This window comes from Apodemus sylvaticus, chromosome 2 (assembly GCF_947179515.1).
Source record: "Apodemus sylvaticus chromosome 2, mApoSyl1.1, whole genome shotgun sequence".
In the NCBI taxonomy this organism is placed as follows: Eukaryota; Metazoa; Chordata; class Mammalia; order Rodentia; family Muridae; genus Apodemus; species Apodemus sylvaticus.
Genome location: NC_067473.1, coordinates 147,724,542 through 147,745,194, shown reverse-complemented (window position 1 = coordinate 147,745,194; position 20,653 = coordinate 147,724,542). Strand labels below are relative to the sequence as shown.

The window sequence follows — 20,653 nt, the reverse complement described above, 5'->3', positions numbered from 1 at the left end:
TTACTTGCAGACTCCAGCCTATTAATATGTCATAGTTAAGTAAATGACCTGGGAATTTTCAGACTCTAAATGTTATAGTTATTAAACTATAGTTATTAAATGTTATAGCCATTAAAACGTATCAGCTTAGCAGGGTGTGTCTTATTTACTCTATGCTTGCTAAGGGTGTTTGCCTGGCAGAAGCCTTAGTCCTGCTGCTCAACATGATATAGACAAAAGAACTAATAGTCTGTTAGAGAAGAACAAAAGAGAAGCAAGAAAAATGATTTTCCTTTAGCTAGAAGATTTCCCTGGACCCTTGGTGGCTGGAGTAGAATCTCAGAAAGCAAAGCAAGTCAATGAGAAGCAGCATATATTAGAAGAAGAGGCATCTACGAGGGGCCTGGATTACATGTCAGGCAAGGTAGGGGATCAGCTGCATTTTTCCTTCTAAACTGTCCAAGTTTAGGAAAGTCCAGGAGTCTTGTTCTGGAATAAGTCCAAGGATCTTGTTTTAAGAGAGAAGGTCTGGGTGTGGGCATTCTGAGTCGGACCTGGAAGTCAGAGCTTACTTGCTATGATGGTTTGAATGAGAATGACCCCCAAAAGTTCATATGTTTGTATATTTGGTCACCACTTAGTGTAACTGTTTGTGGAAGATTAGGTGTAGTCTTACTGAAGGAGTGTCTCTGGCTTTGAGGTTTCAAAAGACTGGCATCATTTCCAGGGTATTCTCTACCTTCTGCTTGTGGATCAAGATATGAGCTCTCAGCACCTGCACTAGCTGCCTTCCCTGTCTATGCTTTTGTGTTGCTATGCCTTTGTGCCACCATCATAAATCCTAATCCTCTGTAAACATTAGCTCAGTTAAACTCTTTTCTTTTATAAGTAGCCTTGGACATGATGTTTCATCACAGAAATAGAAAAGAAACTAATAAATTTTTTGCCTTGCGCTGAAGTAAGTCTGGCAACTTACTTTAAGTCATTTCAGGGCTTTGTGCACTTTGCTAAAACCAGCCTGGGGTCTTGGGGGAAACCTTGGGGTAGGACCTGTCTGTGGGTTTCCAATAAGAAAACCATTATTTTATTGTTCTTAGAATAAACATGCATTCTTGGATCAAAGTATTCCCCTAGGAAGATGCTGAAATTGTTCAGGGCTGCATGTGTCCCAGTATTAATTTTCCCGTCAGTGAAAGAGATATGCGTTGACAGTAGTGGAAGTGAGTCAGGGTGTCTGTTTTATTGTAGATAGTGTAACCAGCAGTTGATGGATAAAATCTCATTATTCCTTCAGTGCTGGGAGGTGGACACTTAGGATTGAGAGTTGCTCTGGCAGGTTGTGCCATTCCTTAAATAGTTTTGCACTGTTTTTTTCTGGTTAATTTTTGTATCCTAGCATCGTTCTCCCCAGCACATGGTGGGTACCTAAAAGATGCATTTAGTATCTGACTTCATGTTTGCTTCACCTTAGTGCCAAACTACTTTTTCTAATGAGAAGTCTCCTCTGTGACACTAAGAGTTTGCTACACTTTTCTAGTTTTCTTTTTTTCCTATTCTTTCTTTTTCCCCCTCCTCCCTTCTGCTCATTCTTTAAATATAAGTGTGAATTTCCTCTGTTTCAGAGATTTTTTTTATTTTGTCCCTGTATTTTCCATGAGCATTAATCATTGCAACAATTTGTTGTTCACATATGGAAGATGTCTAAATCAGTGTCTGTGGTGGAGAACTTTCTTCTGAGCTAAGCTTTATTTCTGTTTATTTTATTATTTATTAACTCACTTAGCATACAATAATTGAAAATTATACCATCTGTACAATGTATGAAACCATAAGTCACTGTTCTCAGATAGGTTGAAGTGACTAATCAAAGGAGATTACAGATGGTGATAAATGCTACAAGACCCTAGATCAGGGTAATAAAAGGTTAATAAGAGATGAGCTGTGATGGCAAAGGCCAGGGTTTCTGTTCAGGAGAGAAAACGTAATGAAAGTGGTACAACTTCTTTTACAAAAAGCTGAGGAGAAACTGCCTAATGTAAATAAGCCCTAGCCAGAGCACTTGATAAAGAGAAAGGGGTTCATATGAGGTATAGATTTGGGGGCAATTGTAGGGAGTTTGATTCCTTTTCAAATTTAGTAGGGTGATGTAACTCAGTAATTGTATACCAAGTATATGTCCCCTGTGTTCAGTTCCCATTACCAAGTCATACATACATACATACATACATACATACAGGAAGCCCTTTAAAGTTTTAAATAGAGAATAAATAACATGGGATTTATACTTTTAAAAGATCACTCTGACTTCAGTGTGGAGTCCACAGAAGGAAATAACGATGCCTTACAATAGAGGCACAGTAAAGATATGGGGCCTGTGAGAAACTCAGTGGATTGAATGTGAGAAATGAAGGGATGAGTCAGTTGCCTGCTTGACATTTGTTCTAGGATATTTCCTACTGAACTCATTTTTCCCTCCCCTTTTCTTCCTGTACCTACCTGTCCTGGTATTTGACTGCCTTAATTTGGGTCTGCAGTCAGTCATGTTCCCCCTACCCCACCAAATTATATGTCCTAGTCAGTGTCTAAAGTAACCACCAAAGGGCACATACTAAGACTTGGCTACCAGCTGTGGGCCTTCTGCGTGATAGTAGATCTTTAACTAATGTAGGCTAGTCTGAGGACTTGAGGCCAAAGAGACACACCCTTGAAGGAGATAGTAAAATTGTAGTCTCCCTCTCTCAGTTTTGTTCTGTCATATGCTCATGTCATAGCATGTTTCATGACCACAATCATGCCAGGACTAAAACCTCTGAAACTGTTGAAAGGTCTGCTTTTGTAAGTTGATTATCTCAAGCACTTGTGACAGTGACAGAAAGCTAAGCACATGCCTTACTGTGTATCACCTGCTGCGTGTGCCCTGTTGCTCAAGACAGACACTATGCATTGTCTTCTATTTCTTCTCCCCCACATACCCTGTACCCCAGTAGAGGTCATCAGTTCTACATCCTGAATTCTTCCCTAATAGCACATTTATAGATACCCATGCATCTGCCCTAGTATCCTAACTAGCTGGTCTCCTGGCCTCTATGTCTTTTCCTGTATCTATTGAGAGTAATTCAGAAAGAGTTAATCATTACACTTCAGGGCTAAAATTCTTGACTGATCCTGTGGATCAAATTGAAAGTCCTAGCATGCTCTGGAAAGGTTCTTAGGACCAAGTCCCATGTACCTCTTCAGCTTTATCCTTTATCCTTCAGCCTTCCAGTCCATGTTTCCACCAGCCACACAGAGCCACCAGCCACACAGAGCTCCTGCTTACATGCCAGTAAGTCCTGCTCTAGCTGTTCTGTGGTTGCCTACTTTTCCTATCTCTCCACTCACTCTCTTACTGGCCTTGCTGGCATTCCTAACAAACAAACCTACAGAGGTTCCAATTGTCCTCTGGGCTCACTTAATCATTCTGACCAACTTGCCTTGGGTGAATTCCTCTACACCCTCCAAGAAATATCTCACTGTTTGAATCACCTTTGTTTTCCACTGAATGAGAGCTTCTTGAGGCAGGGACAACTTGCTGCTCCAACATATTTTTATTGATTATTTGGGAATATGACATAATGTACCTAATAAGGCTTAGCTTCTTAATTTATATGTTGAAGGTGAACTACAGGAAGAAAGGGACTGTATTAGCAAGCATAGTGACACATGTGTAATCCTAAAACTCTGGAGGCTGTTGGGTCAAGAGAACCAGCAAGTTCAATACCACTCTAATCTACATGGCAAGTTCCAGGCCAGGCAGAGCTACATAGAGGGACTATCTTTAAAAACCAAAGCAACACTAGCAACAAAAAGGAAAAGTGGGTCATTAATTGAACATGCATAGCATGATATTTTTATAGAAAACTGCAGAGTGCATAGATTACTTGACTAAACTGATCAACTGATGAAAGAGACTTTTAAGAGTCTGGACATGGCTACAGCATTGTCTTTGTTATCACAGAAGCTAAGGACAGCACCTTAGGAAGCCCTGCCTGTGCATATGGCATCTTTGTGGTACCTGGATGGCAGCTGAAAGGAAGCAAACCTCTTCCTTGTGTTAATTTGTCAATTTGATAGTGTTGAGCTTACTGGCAGGTAGTGGGGGTTGTTTTGCTTTTTCAGTATCACTTTGTACACTGAGTTTGGGGTGTGCTTGTTTTTCCTCTCCATTTTTGTTTAATTTAGCCTTATAAATATATAGAACATTTACATGGTTCTGAAATTAATTCTACAAAATAACATATGTAGTAGTCTAGTTGCTTTCCTTATCCCTTTACTTCTTGCTATCAGTAACTTTATTTCCCTAGTCTTGATTTCCATTTTGTTCTTGATTCCGTTTTCTCTCTTGGTTTCTATTTGGCTCCTTGTCCCTCAACTCTCCTAGAACTCCAACCTCTCCCAATAGGTTTCCTTTAAAAGTTGTAGATTTAAATACACTTGTTATGATTTATATATTCTGAGGTCTCATAACCTTTTTCCTTTCTAAAACTGGGTGCTTTTTTCATTGTGGAGTGGTATAGACTTGTTTTCAGACTTTTATTTTTACAAGTACAACTGCAGTTAGCTCACTTACTTAATCTTTTTTTTAATATTTTTATTCATTCAATCATTTTTGTTGTTGTTTGAGATAGGGTCTTCCTATGTAGCTTTGGCTAACTTAGAATTTGCTATGTAAAACAGGCTGGTCTCAGCTATTTGACATTCCTCTTCCTTCATCCTGAATACTGAAGTCACCAAAGATCTATACTCTTATTATTTTTAATGATGTGTATGTGTCTCTGGACTATGTGTACATGAAGTACAAGTATCTACTGAGGCCAGACACTGGATCTGCCTGGAGCTGGAGTTACAATCTGTTGTGGGTCACCGTCTGGGTGCTGGGAACAAAATTCAGGTCATCTAGAAGAGCAACAAAGGCTTGTCACTAAGCCAGCTGTCTAGCTTATTTTTTCTCTTTTCATAGTTTATCTTTCGATTACTCACTGAGAGTAATTTTGCTGGGTTCTGTGATACTTCTGTCAAAAGATGACTTTTTTTTTTTTTATCTCATCAGCTATTTCTGAGGAGGGAAGTTTGTAGCTTTTAATTTTTGTCAACCTGATATGCCAGAAACAGTGTTTCACTGTGAATTTAATCTATTTCATTTCATTGTGAGTATTGCTGAGTATCTTTTCATGTGTATTTCTATGTCTTTATTCCTGCATAAAACATCATGACCAAGAAGCAAGTTGGGAAGGAAAGGGTTTACTCAGCTTACACTTTCACACTGCTGTTTATCAACAAAGGAAATCAGGTCAGGAAGCAGGAGCTGATGCAGAGGCCATGGAGGGATGTTTCTTAACTGACTTGCTTCCCCTGGCTTGCTCAGCCTGCTCTCTTATAAAACCCAAGACTAACAGCCAAGGGCTGGCACCACCCACAAGGGGCCCTCCCTCCTTGATCACTAATTGAGAAAATGCCCCACAGCTGGATCTCATGGAGGCACTTCCCCAACTGAAGCTCTGTGATAACTCCAGCTTGTGTCAAGTTGACACACAAAACCAGCCAGTATATTTCTGCTTAGCTGTTTGGATCTCCTTAGTCTTATGCATCTTTTTCTTTATATAAAAAGGATAGTATTTTTTTTCTTTTAAATAAGTGACCTTTTTTTACATTGAATTTTCTCTCTTCGTGTTCTCCACACTAAGTAATTCTTCTGTATTTGTCTTAGGTGTCATCCTTACATCATTACCATTGTCATAGCCTCTTTTAGGTCAGAATCATTTTTGGGTTTTGTTTCGTTGAGATGTATTTAATGTATATGAATACACTGTTGCTGTCTTCAGACACACCAGAAGAGGGTGTTAGATCCCATTACAGATGGTTGTGAACTACCATGTAGTTGCTGGGAATTGAACTCAGGACCTCTGGAAGAGCAGTCAGTGCACTTAACGGCTGGGCCATTTCTCCAGCCCCTCAGTATCACTTTTTATAATTATACTAGCTTTTTAATTAGATCCCCATTTCCAATTTTACCTTTACAAAATCTGATTTGTTCAGACATCACATAAGTCTTTCTAAACCGTCTTTCATAGTTCTTTGTGTGCCTCCAGTGTTCTCTGTACTCAGAATGAAATTTCCTATTTCTTGACTTGCTGCCCATGCCCTCTCTAACTTGCATCAGTTACTCCAGCTTTGTGGCCTTGGCGCTTATCCGTATGCTGTTTACTGTGTTTTCAGTTCTCTGCATTTCTTCACTTTGTTTTTCCACTTTTAGTTTGTTTTGTTTTGTTTTGTTTTGTTTTGTTTCAGCCCAGATCACTTGAGTCTTTCTCCCCTTTCGGTTCCAGCCCAGTCACTTCACTGAAATGTTACCAGTTAACCAGTAGCATCAGATGCTGTCCTTCTGTTACACCTTTCCTCTCCTATACTAGCATTTTGGTTAGGCTCATAATGATTTCTGACAGCATTTTGGCTGTGAACCGTTAGAACTGAGGCACTATTCAAAAGGTGGCCATCTAGGATCCAGACCTGCTAGGGTGGGTTTTTGTGGTGGTGGTTTTGTTTTATTGTTGTTATTGTTGATTTGGTGTGTGTGTGTGTGTGTGTGTGTGTGTGTGTGTGTGTGTGTGTGTGACTGTCTTAGAACTTGTTTTGGGGACCAGGCTGCCTCTGCCTCCCAAATGCTGGAATTAAAGACATGCAGCAGCAGCACCCTGTGGTTTTGTGTTTTTTTTTAATTGATTGATTAGTTTTATCTAAATTTTAATTTTTATGTGTGTGAACATTTTTGTCTGCATTTATGTCTCTGTACCACATTTGTGCCTGGTGCAATGGAAGCCAAAAAAAGGATTTTACGCCCCTGGATTGTAGTTGCAGATGGTTGTGAGCTGCCATCTGGGTGCTGGAAATTAAACCTGGGTACTCTTTAAGAACAGCCAGTGCTCTTAACTATTAAGCCACCTCTCCAGCCTTATTTGATTTTGTTTGTGGAGATAGGGTCTCTCTGTGTACCCCAATCTAGCTTTAAAAATAAGAGTATTCTGCATCACTATCCTTGAGTGCTAGGATTCTAGGCATCTGCTATCATGCTTGGCACACTTTTTTTTTAAATAGTGTGTGTCAATGATGAATTTCAATATTACATTTTCAGACTTGTGAAGAATATACTTTGACCATATTACCTTCTCCTGTTACTTTTTCCTATCCTTCCTCCCCACCTCCATTAGCCCCCTTCTTTTTTTTCAGAGTCTACCTTCTACTTTGATGTCTTTTTCTTTTTCCCATATTCTGTGGAATGCATGATAGTTGTATTTCTGAATCTGGCTGGCTTCATTTCACCTTACATAATGATCCTGGAAGTCATCTGTTCACCCACAAATGTCATGATTTTGTTCTTTTCCACAAAACATTCCATTTTATATATACCACATTTTCTTTATCTGTCAGAACCTAAACTAATTCTATATCTTAGATCCTGGGAACTGTACTGCAGTGTGTGTTCAGGTGTCTCTGTATATGCTGTCTTGGATTCCTTTGACTGTGTACCCAGTAATGCAAGAACTGGGTCATGTAACTCTGTTTTATACCTGATTTCTGTTGCATACACTGATTTACATTCCTACCAACAGTATAAAAATATCACTTCTCTCCAATCCTTGCCAGCACTTGTTAGTTTTTGTTTTCTTGTAGTGGCCATTCTGACTAAAAGATAATTTGAAATCTTAGTTTTAATTTGTATGCTCCTGATGACTAACGATGTTGAACTTTCCCCCAGTTATTTTTCATGTGTTTTCCTAACTGACTTCATTAAATACCTAAGGATAATGCTAGTAATGTTTCTGTTGTTCCATCATTTCAATTTCTATTACAATGATGGTCATGACTGTTTAGGGGGCCAGATGCTTAATTTGGGTTTTAGTCTAACTTACTTAGTCTTTTGTTCAGGTGGACAAACGTCTTTTGCAAAGGTCATACAGGATCCAAGAACCCACATCATAACGTGTTGCTTATGGTGTGACATTTCATGGATGAAAAGTTAGAATTGAAATCTGTACTGCAAGATTTTGATAGTGTTTCAAATATTATACCAACCGAGCTTTTATGTAAATATATCTAAGCTTGAGATTTTTGCTTTATTGAATTGCATAGGAGAGGTCATTTCAGAATCCCTTGGAGCTTCAAATAACTGTCCTAGGAAGGTTAGTATTGCTGTGATTAAAAACCATGACCATAACCAAAGCATCTTGGGGAAGAACTGCTCATCATGGAAGAAAGCCAGGACAGGAACTTAAACAGGACAGGAATCTGGAGGCAGTCACTGATGCAGAGGCCATGGAGAGATGCTGTTTACTGGCTTGCTTCTCATGGCTTGCTTAACCTGAGCTGGCTTTCTTAGAGAACTCAGAACCATCAGCCCAGGGATGGCCCTACCACAGTGGGCTAAGCCCTCTCCATCACTAATTAAGAAAATACCTTACAGACTTGCCTACTGTCCAATCTCATGGAGGCATTTTCTTAATTGAGGTTTTCTCCTCTCAGATGGCTTTAGTTTATGTCAGGTTGATATAAAATACACAGCCTTAGAAGATCTATTTGCTTACCAAGGATAATGTGGGTTCCCCTTTAATGACACATAGGAAATAGAAGTTCCATTTGGGCCAGATATAGTGGCCCATACCTGTAATCTCATCCTTTGGGAATCTGAGCCAGGATTACCGTGAGTTCTAAGCCAGTTGAGGTACAGAGTGAGACCATGCCAAATAAATAAACAAACAAACCAGGAAATGAACAAAAAGAATTTGTTTGCCAAAAATGATTGTATGGAAGACCATTTGCACTTATAAAACATATGACCATTAGAGACCTAGAGTTGTGACACTCAAAACCATGACAGAAATTGCCTCACTGCTGAAGAACAATAAAATGATGTTAATTGCTTTTTTACCCAAGGACACTTGTGACTAATTAAGAAAGAGCATTTACAAAGTTTGGGGGGGGGGCGAAGTTTGTTTGTTTGGAGCTATAGACTGAACTCAGGACCTTGTGCTCACTAGGCAAACACTCAGAACATTTAAGTCTACAACCTGTGCCTTCTTCAAAAGTAATCTGTTGTTGTTGTCGTTGTTGTCGTCAAAAGTAATCTGTTGTCATTGCTGTTGTTGTCGTTGTCACCATCATCATTATCATGGCAATGATTATTATTAAAAAAAAGTATTTTTGAAGTAAAATGAGAAGTGAAAATTTAGTTTTTCTTGATTAACTTTTTTTTTACCATGACTGAGTAAAGCACACAAGTTTCTGTTGTCTGCAGATGTCAGCACGAGAACATGGGCAATGAAACTGAAAACCTGTTGCTTTAGGTGAGCAAACTGGGCAGAGAAGAGAGGAGCTGGCTGCATTACTCCAGTGCATTACTGAGCTGTCTCCTGGCCCAGTATGTAGAGTGTGCTCAAGACCCTTACCTTCTCTCTGGCTGAGGTTGTCAGTTTGTAGGTTCCAAGTAAATGCAAGCAGTCGGCCAGTCCTGCTGACAAACTTTATCTTCATACTCTTTATACCTGTTACAGAAGAATTCAAGAGAAAAATGAGACGGGAAGACCTTAAAGCTTACATAATTCAACCCTTTGTTAATAGATACATAACCCAGCTTCTGGGAATGCAAGAAGAGAAAGGCTTTACACAAAATAAATAGCCAGGTTATAGCCTACTCTTGTTTTCTCTTACAGGATATATTAATTTCATTTGGAACTGTAGTATACAGTATTAACAGAGATCCATGTGTTTCTCTAAAGTTAGTTCTCAAATTGTGTCTGAGACAGATAAAGAATAAATGGTGTAAGTTTCTCAGGGGAGAGGACAATAAGAAAGGGAAACAAACTGAATCAGTGGAATTTACAGTGAGTGAAAACAAATACCCAGATCTAGTTGCTTAAGTCATGTCTTATTAGGCATTTCTCACCAAACTTGTTTATAAAAAACTCATTGACCTATTAAAGTACTTATGCCTAAGTGTATGAACAGTTAAAACTGATTGTCAAGGCTGAAGAACATGGTTCAGTGGTTAAGAAAACTTGCTGCTCTTGCAGAGGACACAGGTTCCATTTTTAGCACCTACATTGAGCAGCTCATAACCTCCTGTAACAAAGGGATATGATTGTTCTGTGTTGGTCTCTAAGGATACCTACCCACACACACGGGAAGCACACACACATAAAATAAATAAATCTTTAAGAAAAAAATGTAGACACCGCCTCTCCCCAGACTATGATTGTAGGCTCAGCAGTTAAAAATGCTTGCTGTGACTCCAAATGGATCAAGCACCTCCACATAAAACCTGACACACTAAAACTAATTGAAAAAAAAAACTGGGGAAGACCCTGGAGGACATGGGCACAGGGGAAAAGTTCCTTAATAGAACACCAATAGCTTATGCTCTAAGATCAAGAATTGACAAATGGGACCTCATAAAACTACAAAGTTTCTGTAAGGCAAAGGACACCGTCAAAAGGACAAAACGTCAACCAACAGACTGGGAAAGACTCTTCACCAACCCTAAATCCAACAGAGGTTTTGCTAATATCTAATATATACAAAGAACTCAAGAAAGTAGAACCCAGAGATCCAAATAACTCCATTAAAAAGTGGGGTACGGAGCTAAACAAAGAATTTTCACATGAAGAACTTCGGAGAGCTGAGAAACACCTTAAGAAATGTTCAACATCATTAATCATTAGGGAAATGCAAATCAAAACAACCCTGAGATTTCACCTCACACCAGTCAGAATGGCTAAGGTCAAAAACTCAGGAGACAGCAGATGTTGGCGAGGATGTGGAGAAAGAGGAACACTCCTCCACTGCTGGTGGGATTGCAAGATGGTGCAACCACTTTGGAAATCAGTCTGGCAGTTCCTCAGAAAACTGGGCATGTCACTTCCTGAGGACCCTGTTATACCACTACTGGGCATATATCCAGAGGATTCTTCAGCATGCAATAAGGACACATGCTCCACTATGTTCATAGCAGCCCTATTTGTAGTAGCCAGAAGCTGGAAAGAACCTAGATGTCCTTCAACGGAGGAATGGATACAAAAAATGTGGTATATTTACACAATGGAGTACTATTCAGCCATTAGAAACAATGAATTCATGAAATTCTTAGACAAATGGATGGAGCTGGAGAACATCATACTAAGTGAGGTAACCCAGTCTCAAAAGAGCAATCATGGTATACACTCACTGATAAGTGGATATTAGCCTAGAAACTTTGAATACCCAGAACATAATCCACAAATTAAATGATGTCCAAAAAGAATGGAGGAGTGGGCCCTGGTTCTGGAAAGACTCAGTGCAAGAGTATAGGGGAATTCCAGAACAGGGAAGTGGGAAGGGGTAGATGGAAGAATAGGGGGATGGAAGAGGGCTTATGGGACTTGCGGGGAGTGGGGACCCAGAAAAGGGGAAATCATTTGCAATGTAAATAAAAAATAAATAAATAAATAAAAATTTCATTTAGTAAAGCTAAAAAATAAAAAAATAAAAATAAAACAACCAATAAAAAGTCAATAAAAAGAAAAAAAAATGCTTGCTGTGTAACCCAGGTCTTGATTCCTAGAACCCTCAATGGAAGGAGAAAACTGACTTCTGAAAGTTGTCCTCTGACAACTTTTACCACAGAACATTGCCTCCTCCTCCTTCTTACATAATAAATAAAATTTAAAAATTAAAACAGTAGCCATCAGAGATTAAAGAGTTTATATTTAATTAAAGACCTTCATATTGGATTACAATGAAAACTTATACTCTAGCATCATACCTCAAGTAAACATATATATATACTTCTTTTTTATCTATTTAATTTAATTGTTTTTACTTATTTACTTTACATCCTGCTCACTGCCCCCTCCTGGTCACTCCCTCCCACAATCCTTCCCCCCCCCCCATTTCCCTCCCCTTCTTGGAGTGGGTCAGGGCTCCCCCAGGGTATTTCCCTACCCTGGCATTCTCTCGGAGGTTAGGTCCTCTCCAACTGAGGCCAAATATGGCAGCCCAGCTAAAAGAACATATCCCACATACAGGCAATAGCTTTTGGGCTATTGGCTTGCAGTATACTGCTTCGGTTGTGTTTAGGTATGTGCCCTGTATCCCTGACTTCTCTTAATACCTTTAACATGAAAGAGTGTTGGATTTATCAAAGGCATTTTCAGCATCTGATGAGTTAATTGTTTTTTTTTCTTTCAGTTTATTTATATGGTGGATGATGTATATTTCGCATTTTTGAATATTGAACCATCCCTACATACCTGGGATGAAGCCTACTTGATTTATCATGGTGGTTGATGGTTTTGATGTGTTCATGGATTTGATTGGCGAGTGGTTTTGGGTTTTTTGATTGTTTGTTTTTTGTTTTGGTTTTCTATAGGGAATTTGATGCCCTCTTCAGGCAGGCAGATGTATACACAGCAGAACACTCATACATTAAATAAATAAAATTTTAAAAAAAAAAGAAGAAGATATTCTATAGATGTCTGTTAGGTCCATTTGATTCTGGATGACCTGCCAATTGGTAAGAGTCAGGTGTTGACGTCTCTCACTATTAATGTGTGGGATTTGATGAGTATTTTAAGCTTCAGCAATGAATCTTTTACAAATATGGGTGCTCTTGTGTTTGGGGCATAGATGTTCAGAATTGAAATATCATTTTGGTAGATTTTTCCTTTGATGATTATAAAGTATCCTTCTCTGTCTCTTTTGATTAATTTTGGTTGAAGGTCTATATTATTAGATACTTGAATGGCTACTCCAGCTTGTTTTTTTGGGTATATTTGCTTGGAAACTTTTTAACAATCCTTTACTCTGAGGTAATGTTTATCTTTATTGCTGAGATATGTTTCTTTGACAATGAGTCCATTGCTGTTGAGAGATATTAATGACCAGTGATTGTTATTTCTTGTTATTTTGATGTTGGTGGTGTTTTGTCTGTATGCAAGTGAGTGCACAGGCTGTCCTTGTTTTGACTGGTATAGAATTACTTATTCCCTGTGTTTTCTTAAATGTAGTTATCTCCCTAGTGTTGGAGTTTTCCTTTGAGTATTTTCTGTAGGACTGGGTTTATGGATAGATATTGTTTAAATTTAGATTTGTCTTGAAATATCTTTTTTTTCTCCATCTATGGTGATTGAGAGTTTTACTGGGTATAGTAGTCTGGGTTGGCATCTGTAGTTTTCTTTTAGAGATTGCAAGATATCTGTTCCAGCCCTTATAGCTTTTAGAGTCTCTGTTGAAAAGTCAGATGTAATTATGATAGGTCTGCTTTTGTATGTTACCTGGCCTTTTTCCCTTGCTGCTTTTTAATATTCTTTCTTTCTTCTGTAGATTTTGTGTTTTGATTATTATGTGGCAGGAAGCTTTTCTTTTCTGGTCCAGTCTAATTGGTGTTTTATCAGGTTCTTAAATGTTTATAGTCATTTCTTTGTTTAGGTTGGGAAAGTTTTCCTCTATGATTTCATTGAAAATATTTTCTGGGCCTTGCAACCAGGACTCTTCACCGTCTTCTATTCCTGTTATTCTTAGGTTAGGTCTTCTCTCCCCACCTTAAGAAAGAACCCTCAAACTTAAAGTAAAAGCCAATTTCTTCCTATTTCTTGTAATTAGGATAATTAGCTGTGTACTAACTAAAGTCACAAATGTAATTTATCACTGCAGTCCTGTGCCCCCTAGAATCCTGATGAACTCTTTGCCCCTGATACTGTTCAGCCATCTTTTTTTGTTTTTTTTTAAGATTTATTTATTTATTTATATGAGTACATATACTGACATACACTGTCTTCAGACACCCCAGAAAAGGGCATTGGATCCCATTACAAATAGTTGTAAGCCACCATGTGGTTGCTGGGTTCAACCACTGAGCCATCTCTCCAGCCCACCATCTGTTTTCTTGTATTGAGTTAGCTAAAGGATACCCCATCTGTATTGCTAACTACCATTATAAGAAATAAGTGTTTTATTTATCATGTACATTTAGACATCATTTATTAAAAAGCAAAGGGAATAGAGTCAAATTTTCTAAAAATTGTATGTTAGAAATTACAATGATGATTATAAACCTGCTCCTCTCTGACATCTAAAAATATTATTTACCAAATCAGGCAATATGCTGAAAAGTGCCAACATTAGAAACACTCTTCTACCCATTCTTTCTTTTTCTTTATTAATATTTATTTTTATTACTTTATAAATATTTTGCCTGGATGTATGTATGTACACCACATGCACACATACCCAAGGAGGCCAGAAGTGGAAATTGGATTCCCTGGGACTTGAATTGTAGATGGTTTTTAATCATCATATGGGTGATAGGACTTAAACTCAGGCTGTCTGGAAAAACAACCAAGTGCTTTTAAATGCTAAACCATCTCTCAAGCCCTATTCTTTTTCTTTCTTCCATTTTTTTTGAACAGTTATTTTTTTCATCTAGTTTATAGTCAGTCACTTGCTATAAGATCCCTCCTCCCTGTATATTAAGATAGGATCTGACGTCATGGCCCAGGAACTCAGTATGTAAGTCAGGCTGGCTTCTAACTGGTGAGTGATCCTTCTGCTTCTGCTTTTGCCTTCCAAGTGCTGGCTAGGGTTCTAAGTGTGAGCCAACATCAGCCCAAATCTTTTGCCTGATTTCTTATTTAATAGACTTCTTAATAAAACTCAATTATAAATGTTTATGATTTTTCATGTGAAATGTCTCTGTGTATAAACAGAAATACAGATTGGTTTTTATTTGAAACTTGGAATATAGTTAGTAATACAGTATTGCTGTTTCTACCTTCACCAAAAGTAACTTCTTTGGATATTCAAAAAGATTAAACCACCACCACTAAATATCAACACTAAGGCTGAAAACTAAAATGAGTTGTGCTGACTACTTGAAATAGGAGTAAAGAAAAACAATCTGCTATATAAATAATGCCCCTATCCTTAAAAGAAATGGCAAATCATTGCCAAGAAAGCTTTCCTAAGTCTTATATTGCTAGAATTGCGTAGTAGAATACAGAAGTAAGATTAGGAATGCTGTGGGCTGGGATGTGGTAGGATACCAGGTTAGCATTCTTGTTTCAGAATCCTGAATCATTCCATCTTCATATACAGTCTCTTCTAGTATTTTGGGTTTAAAGCATTTCTAAAGATATGTGGTAACATGCATACAGAACACTGATGATTCCGTTGTACAACTGAAAAAGTAAACCAATTACATTCACAATTTAAAGCAATCTTATGATAAATGCTATTGTAAACACTATTATTGAGATAGAATTCTTACACCAGGTAATTCATCCATTTGAAATGCATAACTGCATGGTTTTCAGGAAATTTTCACAACTATGTACCTTTACAGCACTACTCTGTGACCTTAGCTACCAGCCCCTATTGCAGGATATTTGATCACATTGTGAACTCTGAGATTATGTTTACTGTTTCTAGTTGTTGTGTGGCTCAGCCCTTAGCACACTACATTAATCCCTCTGGCCAGAATACAGACACACCCTTAGTACCTTTAACCCCAAACAGTGAGGGTAAAGTTAGTCAGTAGAAGGAAGCAACCATGTTTAAAAGCAATGTCTAATTGAGAGACAGACAAAGTAACAAATCAGAGAAAGATTTGACAGAATACAATATGCCCAACTCTCATGAGACAAAAGAGGAAAAGGAAGCTACCTAAGAGAGCAGTGCAGAGAGAGAGAAAAAAAAGAGAGAGACAGATTTACCAGGATAGTGATAAGCATGTTGCAGAGAAAGAGCTAGACACAGGTGAAGGCAGAATGAACTAGTGAATGAGAAGGAGCCTGAAGATTAGAACTGACTGCCAAAGTTAGGATGAGGCCAAGCAGACCAATTCAGGAGGGGGTGGGGTGGGGGTAATGACGCAGGCCAGATTGAATCAATCTGCTTGGAGGGGAGTTTTGAACCAGAACAACTGAGTTGAACCAGCCAGAACTCAGAAAGAACTAGAAAGGGTGAGCTTATTCAGCAGTTAAGTCTCAGAGGCTGAAAACATTCTAGGCCAAGATTGGGTTGTACAGAGGCAGTAAGCCTCTGAGATGACAATTACTACAGGAGAATAAAAGTTCCTTTTCCAAAACCCCAACTCATAGCATCCACTCATCCCACCATCTCCCTGTCTACGTTCATCAGACCTGTGGATCCTGAACTATCCAGGACCTGCAGCTCCTAAACCATACAGACCTGTGGATACTGAACTGTACAGCCCAAGGTTACCCATCAGAGGCTTGCCACACTAGGACCACCTTCCAACACCTACTACAATAGGAATATCTAAGGACCAAAGCCATCAAGATGGCTAAAAGCCCACAAAAGAACACAATCAACAAAAGCCTGGGCAATGTAACACCTTCAGAGCACAGGTACCCTACTACAGCAAGCCCTGGATATCCCAACACAACCAAAGAACAAGGAAATGACCTTAAACCCACTCTTGTAAAGATGACAGAGGCCTTTAAGGAGGAAATATATAAATCCCTTAAAGATATACAGGAGAATACAATTAAACAGGTGAAGGAAATAAATAAAACTATGCAATAGCTGAAAATGGAAATAGAAGCAATAAAGGAAACAAACTGAGGCAATCCTGGAGATGGAAAACCTAGGGAAGAGAACAGGAACTAAAGACACAAGCATCATCAACAGAATACAGGAGATGGAAGAAAGATGCTCAGGCATAGAAGATACTATTTTTTTTCGATATAATTTATTTACATTTCAAATGATTTCCGCTTTTCTAGCCCCCCACTCCCCGAAAGTCCCGTAAGCCCCCTTCTCTTCCCCTGTCCTCCCTCCCACCCCTTCCCACTTCCCCGTTCTGGTTTTGCCGAATACTGTTTCACTGAGTCTTTCCAGAACCAGGGGCCACTCCTCCTTTCTTCTTGTATCTCATTTGATGTGTGGATTATGTTTTGGGTATTCCAGTTTTCTAGGTTAATAACCACTTATTAGTGAGTGCATACCATGATTCACCTTTTGAGTCTGGGTTACCTCACTTAGTATGATGTTCTCTAGCTCCATCCATTTGCCTAAGAATTTCATGAATTCATTGTTTCTAATGGCTGAATAGTACTCCATTGTGTAGATATACCACATTTTTTGCATCCACTCTTCTGTTGAGGGATACCTGGGTTCTTTCCAGCATCTGGCAATTATAAATAGGGCTGCTATGAACATAGTAGAGCATGTATCCTTATTACATGGTGGGGAATCCTCTGGATATATGCCCAGGAGTGGTATAGCAGGATCTTCTGGGAGTGAGGTGCTCAGTTTTCGGAGGAACCGCCAGACTGATTTCCAGAGTGGTTGTACCAATTTGCAACCCCACCAGCAGTGGAGGAGTGTTCCTCTTTCTCCACACCCTCTCCAACACCTGCTGTCTCCTGAATTTTTAATCTTAGCCATTCTGACTGGTGTAAGATGAAATCTTAGGGTTGTTTTGATTTGCATTTCCCTAATGACTAATGAAGTTGAGCATTTTTTAAGATGCTTCTCCGCCATCCAAAGTTCTTCAGGTGAGAATTCTTTGTTTAACTCTGTACCCCATTTTTTAATAGGGTTGTTCGGTTTTCTGGAGTCTAACTTCTTGAGTTCTTTATATATATTGGATATTAGCCTTCTATCTGATGTAGGATTGGTGAAGATCTTTTCCCAATTTGTTGGTTGCCGATCTGTCCTCTTGATGGTGTCCTTTGCCTTACAGAAACTCTGTAACCTTATGAGGTCCCATTTGTCAATTCTTGCTCTTAGAGCATACGCTATTGGTGTTCTGTTCAGAAACTTTCTCCCTGTACCGATGTCCTCAAGGGTCTTCCCCAGTTTCTTTTCTATTAGCTTCAGAGTGTCTGGCTTTATGTGGAGGTCCTTGATCCATTTGGATTTGAGCTTAGTACAAGGAGACAAGGATGGATCAATTCGCATTCTTCTGCATGCTGACCTCCAGTTGAACCAGCACCATTTATTGAAAAGGCTATCTTTTTTCCATTGGATGTTTTCAGCCTCTTTGTCGAGGATCAAGTGGCCATAGGTGTGTGGGTTCATTTCTGGATCTTCAATCCTGTTCCATTGATCCTCCTGCCTGTCACTGTACCAATACCTTGCAGTTCTTAACACTATTGCTCTGTAGTATTGCTTGAGGTCAGGGATACTGATTCCCCCAGATTTTCTTTTGTTGCTGAGAATAGTTTTAGCTATCCTGGGTTTTTTGTTGTTCCAGATGAATTTGATAATTGCTCTTTCTAACTCTGTGAAGAATTGAGTTGCGATTTTGATGGGTATTGCACTGAATCTGTATATTGCTTTTGGCAAAATGGCCATTTTAACTATATTGATTCTACCGATCCATGAGCATGGGAGGTTTTCCCATTTTTTGAGGTCTTCCCATTTTTTGAGGTCTTCTTCCATTTCCTTCTTCAGAGTCTTGAAGTTCTTGTCATACAGATCTTTCACATGTTTGGTAAGAGTCACCCCAAGATACTTTATACTGTTTGTGGCTATTGTGAAGGGGGTCATTTCCCTAATTTCTTTCTCAGCCTGCTTATCCTTTGAGTATAGGAAGGCCACTGATTTGCTTGAGTTGATTTTATAACCTGCCACTTTGCTGAAGTTGTTTATCAGCTGTAGGAGCTCTCTAGTGGAGTTTTTTGGGTCACTTAGGTAGACTATCATGTCGTCTGCAAATAGTGATAGTTTGACTTCTTTCTTTCCAATTTGTATCCCTTTGACCTCCTTATGTTGTCGAATTGCCCGAGCTAGTACCTCAAGTACAATATTGAAAAGATAAGGAGAAAGGGAGCAGCCTTGTCTAGTCCCTGATTTCAGTGGGATTGCTTCAAGTTTCTCTCCATTTAGTTTGATGCTGGCTACCGGTTTGCTGTATATTGCTTTTACTATGTTTAGGTATGGGCCTTGAATTCCTGTTCTCTCCAAGACTTTAAGCATGAAAGGATGCTGAATTTTGTCAAATGCTTTTTCAGCATCCAATGAAATGACCATGTGGTTTTGTTCTTTGAGTTTGTTTATGTAGTGGATTGTATTGATGGATTTCCATATATTGAACCAACCCTGCATTCCCGGGATAAAGCCTACTTGATCATGGTGGATGATTGTTTTGATGTGTTTTTGGATTCGGTTGGCAAGAATTTTATTGAGTATTTTTGCATCGATGTTCATAAGGGAAATTGGTCTGAAGTTCTCTTTCTTTGTTGGATCTTTGTGTGGCTTTGGTATCAGCGTAATTGTGGCTTCGTAGAAGGAATTGGGTAGTGTTCCTTCTGTTTCTATTTTGTGGAATAGTTTGAAGAGTATTGGTGTTAACTCTTCTTTGAAGGTCTGGTAGAATTCTGCACTGAAACCATCTGGTCCTGTGCTTTTTTTGGTTGGAAGACTTTCTATGACTCCTTCTATTTCTTTAGGCTTTATGGGACTGTTTAGATGGTCTAGTTGGTCCTGATTTAATTTTGGTATTTGGTATCTGTCAAGGAAATTGTCCATTTCCTCCAGATTCTCCAGTTGTGTTGAGTACAGGCTCTTGTAGTAGGATCTGATGATTTTTTGGATTTCCTCAGTTTCCGTTGTTATATCTCCCTTTTCATTTCTAAGTTTGTTAATTTGGATACTTTCTCTGTGCCCTTTGGTCAGTCTGGCTAAGGGTTTATCTATCTTGTTGATTTTCTCAAAGAACCAGCTCCTGGTTTTGTTGATTTTTTTTGTATGGTTCTCTTTGTTTCTACTTGATTGATTTCGGCCCTGAGTTTGATGATTTCCTGCCTTCTACTCCTCCTGGGTGAAATAGCTTCTTTTTGTTCTAGGGCTTTCAGGTGTGTCATTAAGCTGGTAATGTATGCTCTCTCTGTTTTCTTTTTGGAGGCACTCAGGGCTATGAGTTTTCCTCTTAGCACTGCTTTCATTGTGTCCCATAGATTTGGGTATGTTGTGTTTTCATTTTCATTGTGTTCTAAAAAGTCTTTAATTTCTTTCTTTATTTCTTCCTTGACCAAGGTATCATTGAGTAGAGTATTGTTCAATTTCCACATGTATGTGGGTTTTCTGTTGTTTCTGTTGCTATTGAAGACCACTTTTACTCCATAGTGATCAGATAGGAGGCATGGGATTAGTTCGATCTTCTTATATTTGTTGAGGTCTGTCTTGTGACCAATTATATGGTCGATTTTGGAGAAGGTACCATGAGGTGCTGAGAAAAAGGTATATTCTTTTGTTTTAGGATAGAATGTTCTATATATATCTGTTAAATCTAATTGGTCCAAAGCTTCAATTAGTTTCATTGTGTCCTTGTTTAGTTTCTGTTTTCCTGATCGGTCCATTGAGGAAAGTGCAGTGTTGAAGTCACCCACAATTATTGTGTTAGGTGCAATATGTGCTTTGAGTTTTAATAAAGTTTCTTTTATGAAAGAGGGTGCCCTTGCATTTGGAGCATAGATGTTCAGGATTGAGAGTTCTTCTTGTTGTATTTTTCCTTTGACCAGCAAGAAGTGTCCCTCAGAGTCTCTTTTGATGACTTTGGGTTGAAAGTCAATTTTATCTGATATTAAAATGGCTACTCCAGCTTGTTTCCTGAGACCATTTGCTTGTAAAATTGTCTTCC

At 38.8% G+C, this 20,653-nt stretch overlaps 1 protein-coding gene across 3 annotated transcripts in view; it reads left to right on the top strand.

Annotated features, from left to right (window-relative positions):
• Tmcc1 (transmembrane and coiled-coil domain family 1) overlaps window positions 1-20,653 on the top strand; it is a 143,103-nt gene that overhangs the window by 36,837 nt on the left and 85,613 nt on the right. Inside the window, exon 1 of one of the 3 annotated variants that reach the window (XM_052174627.1) lies at window positions 292-403. The exons of the other annotated variants lie outside the window; for them this stretch is intronic. Coding sequence (XP_052030587.1) covers window positions 392-403 — 12 coding nt within the window. The 5' untranslated portion in view covers window positions 292-391. Of the gene's footprint in view, window positions 1-291; window positions 404-20,653 lie in introns of those variants that run through there. 3 annotated transcript variants of the gene reach the window in all.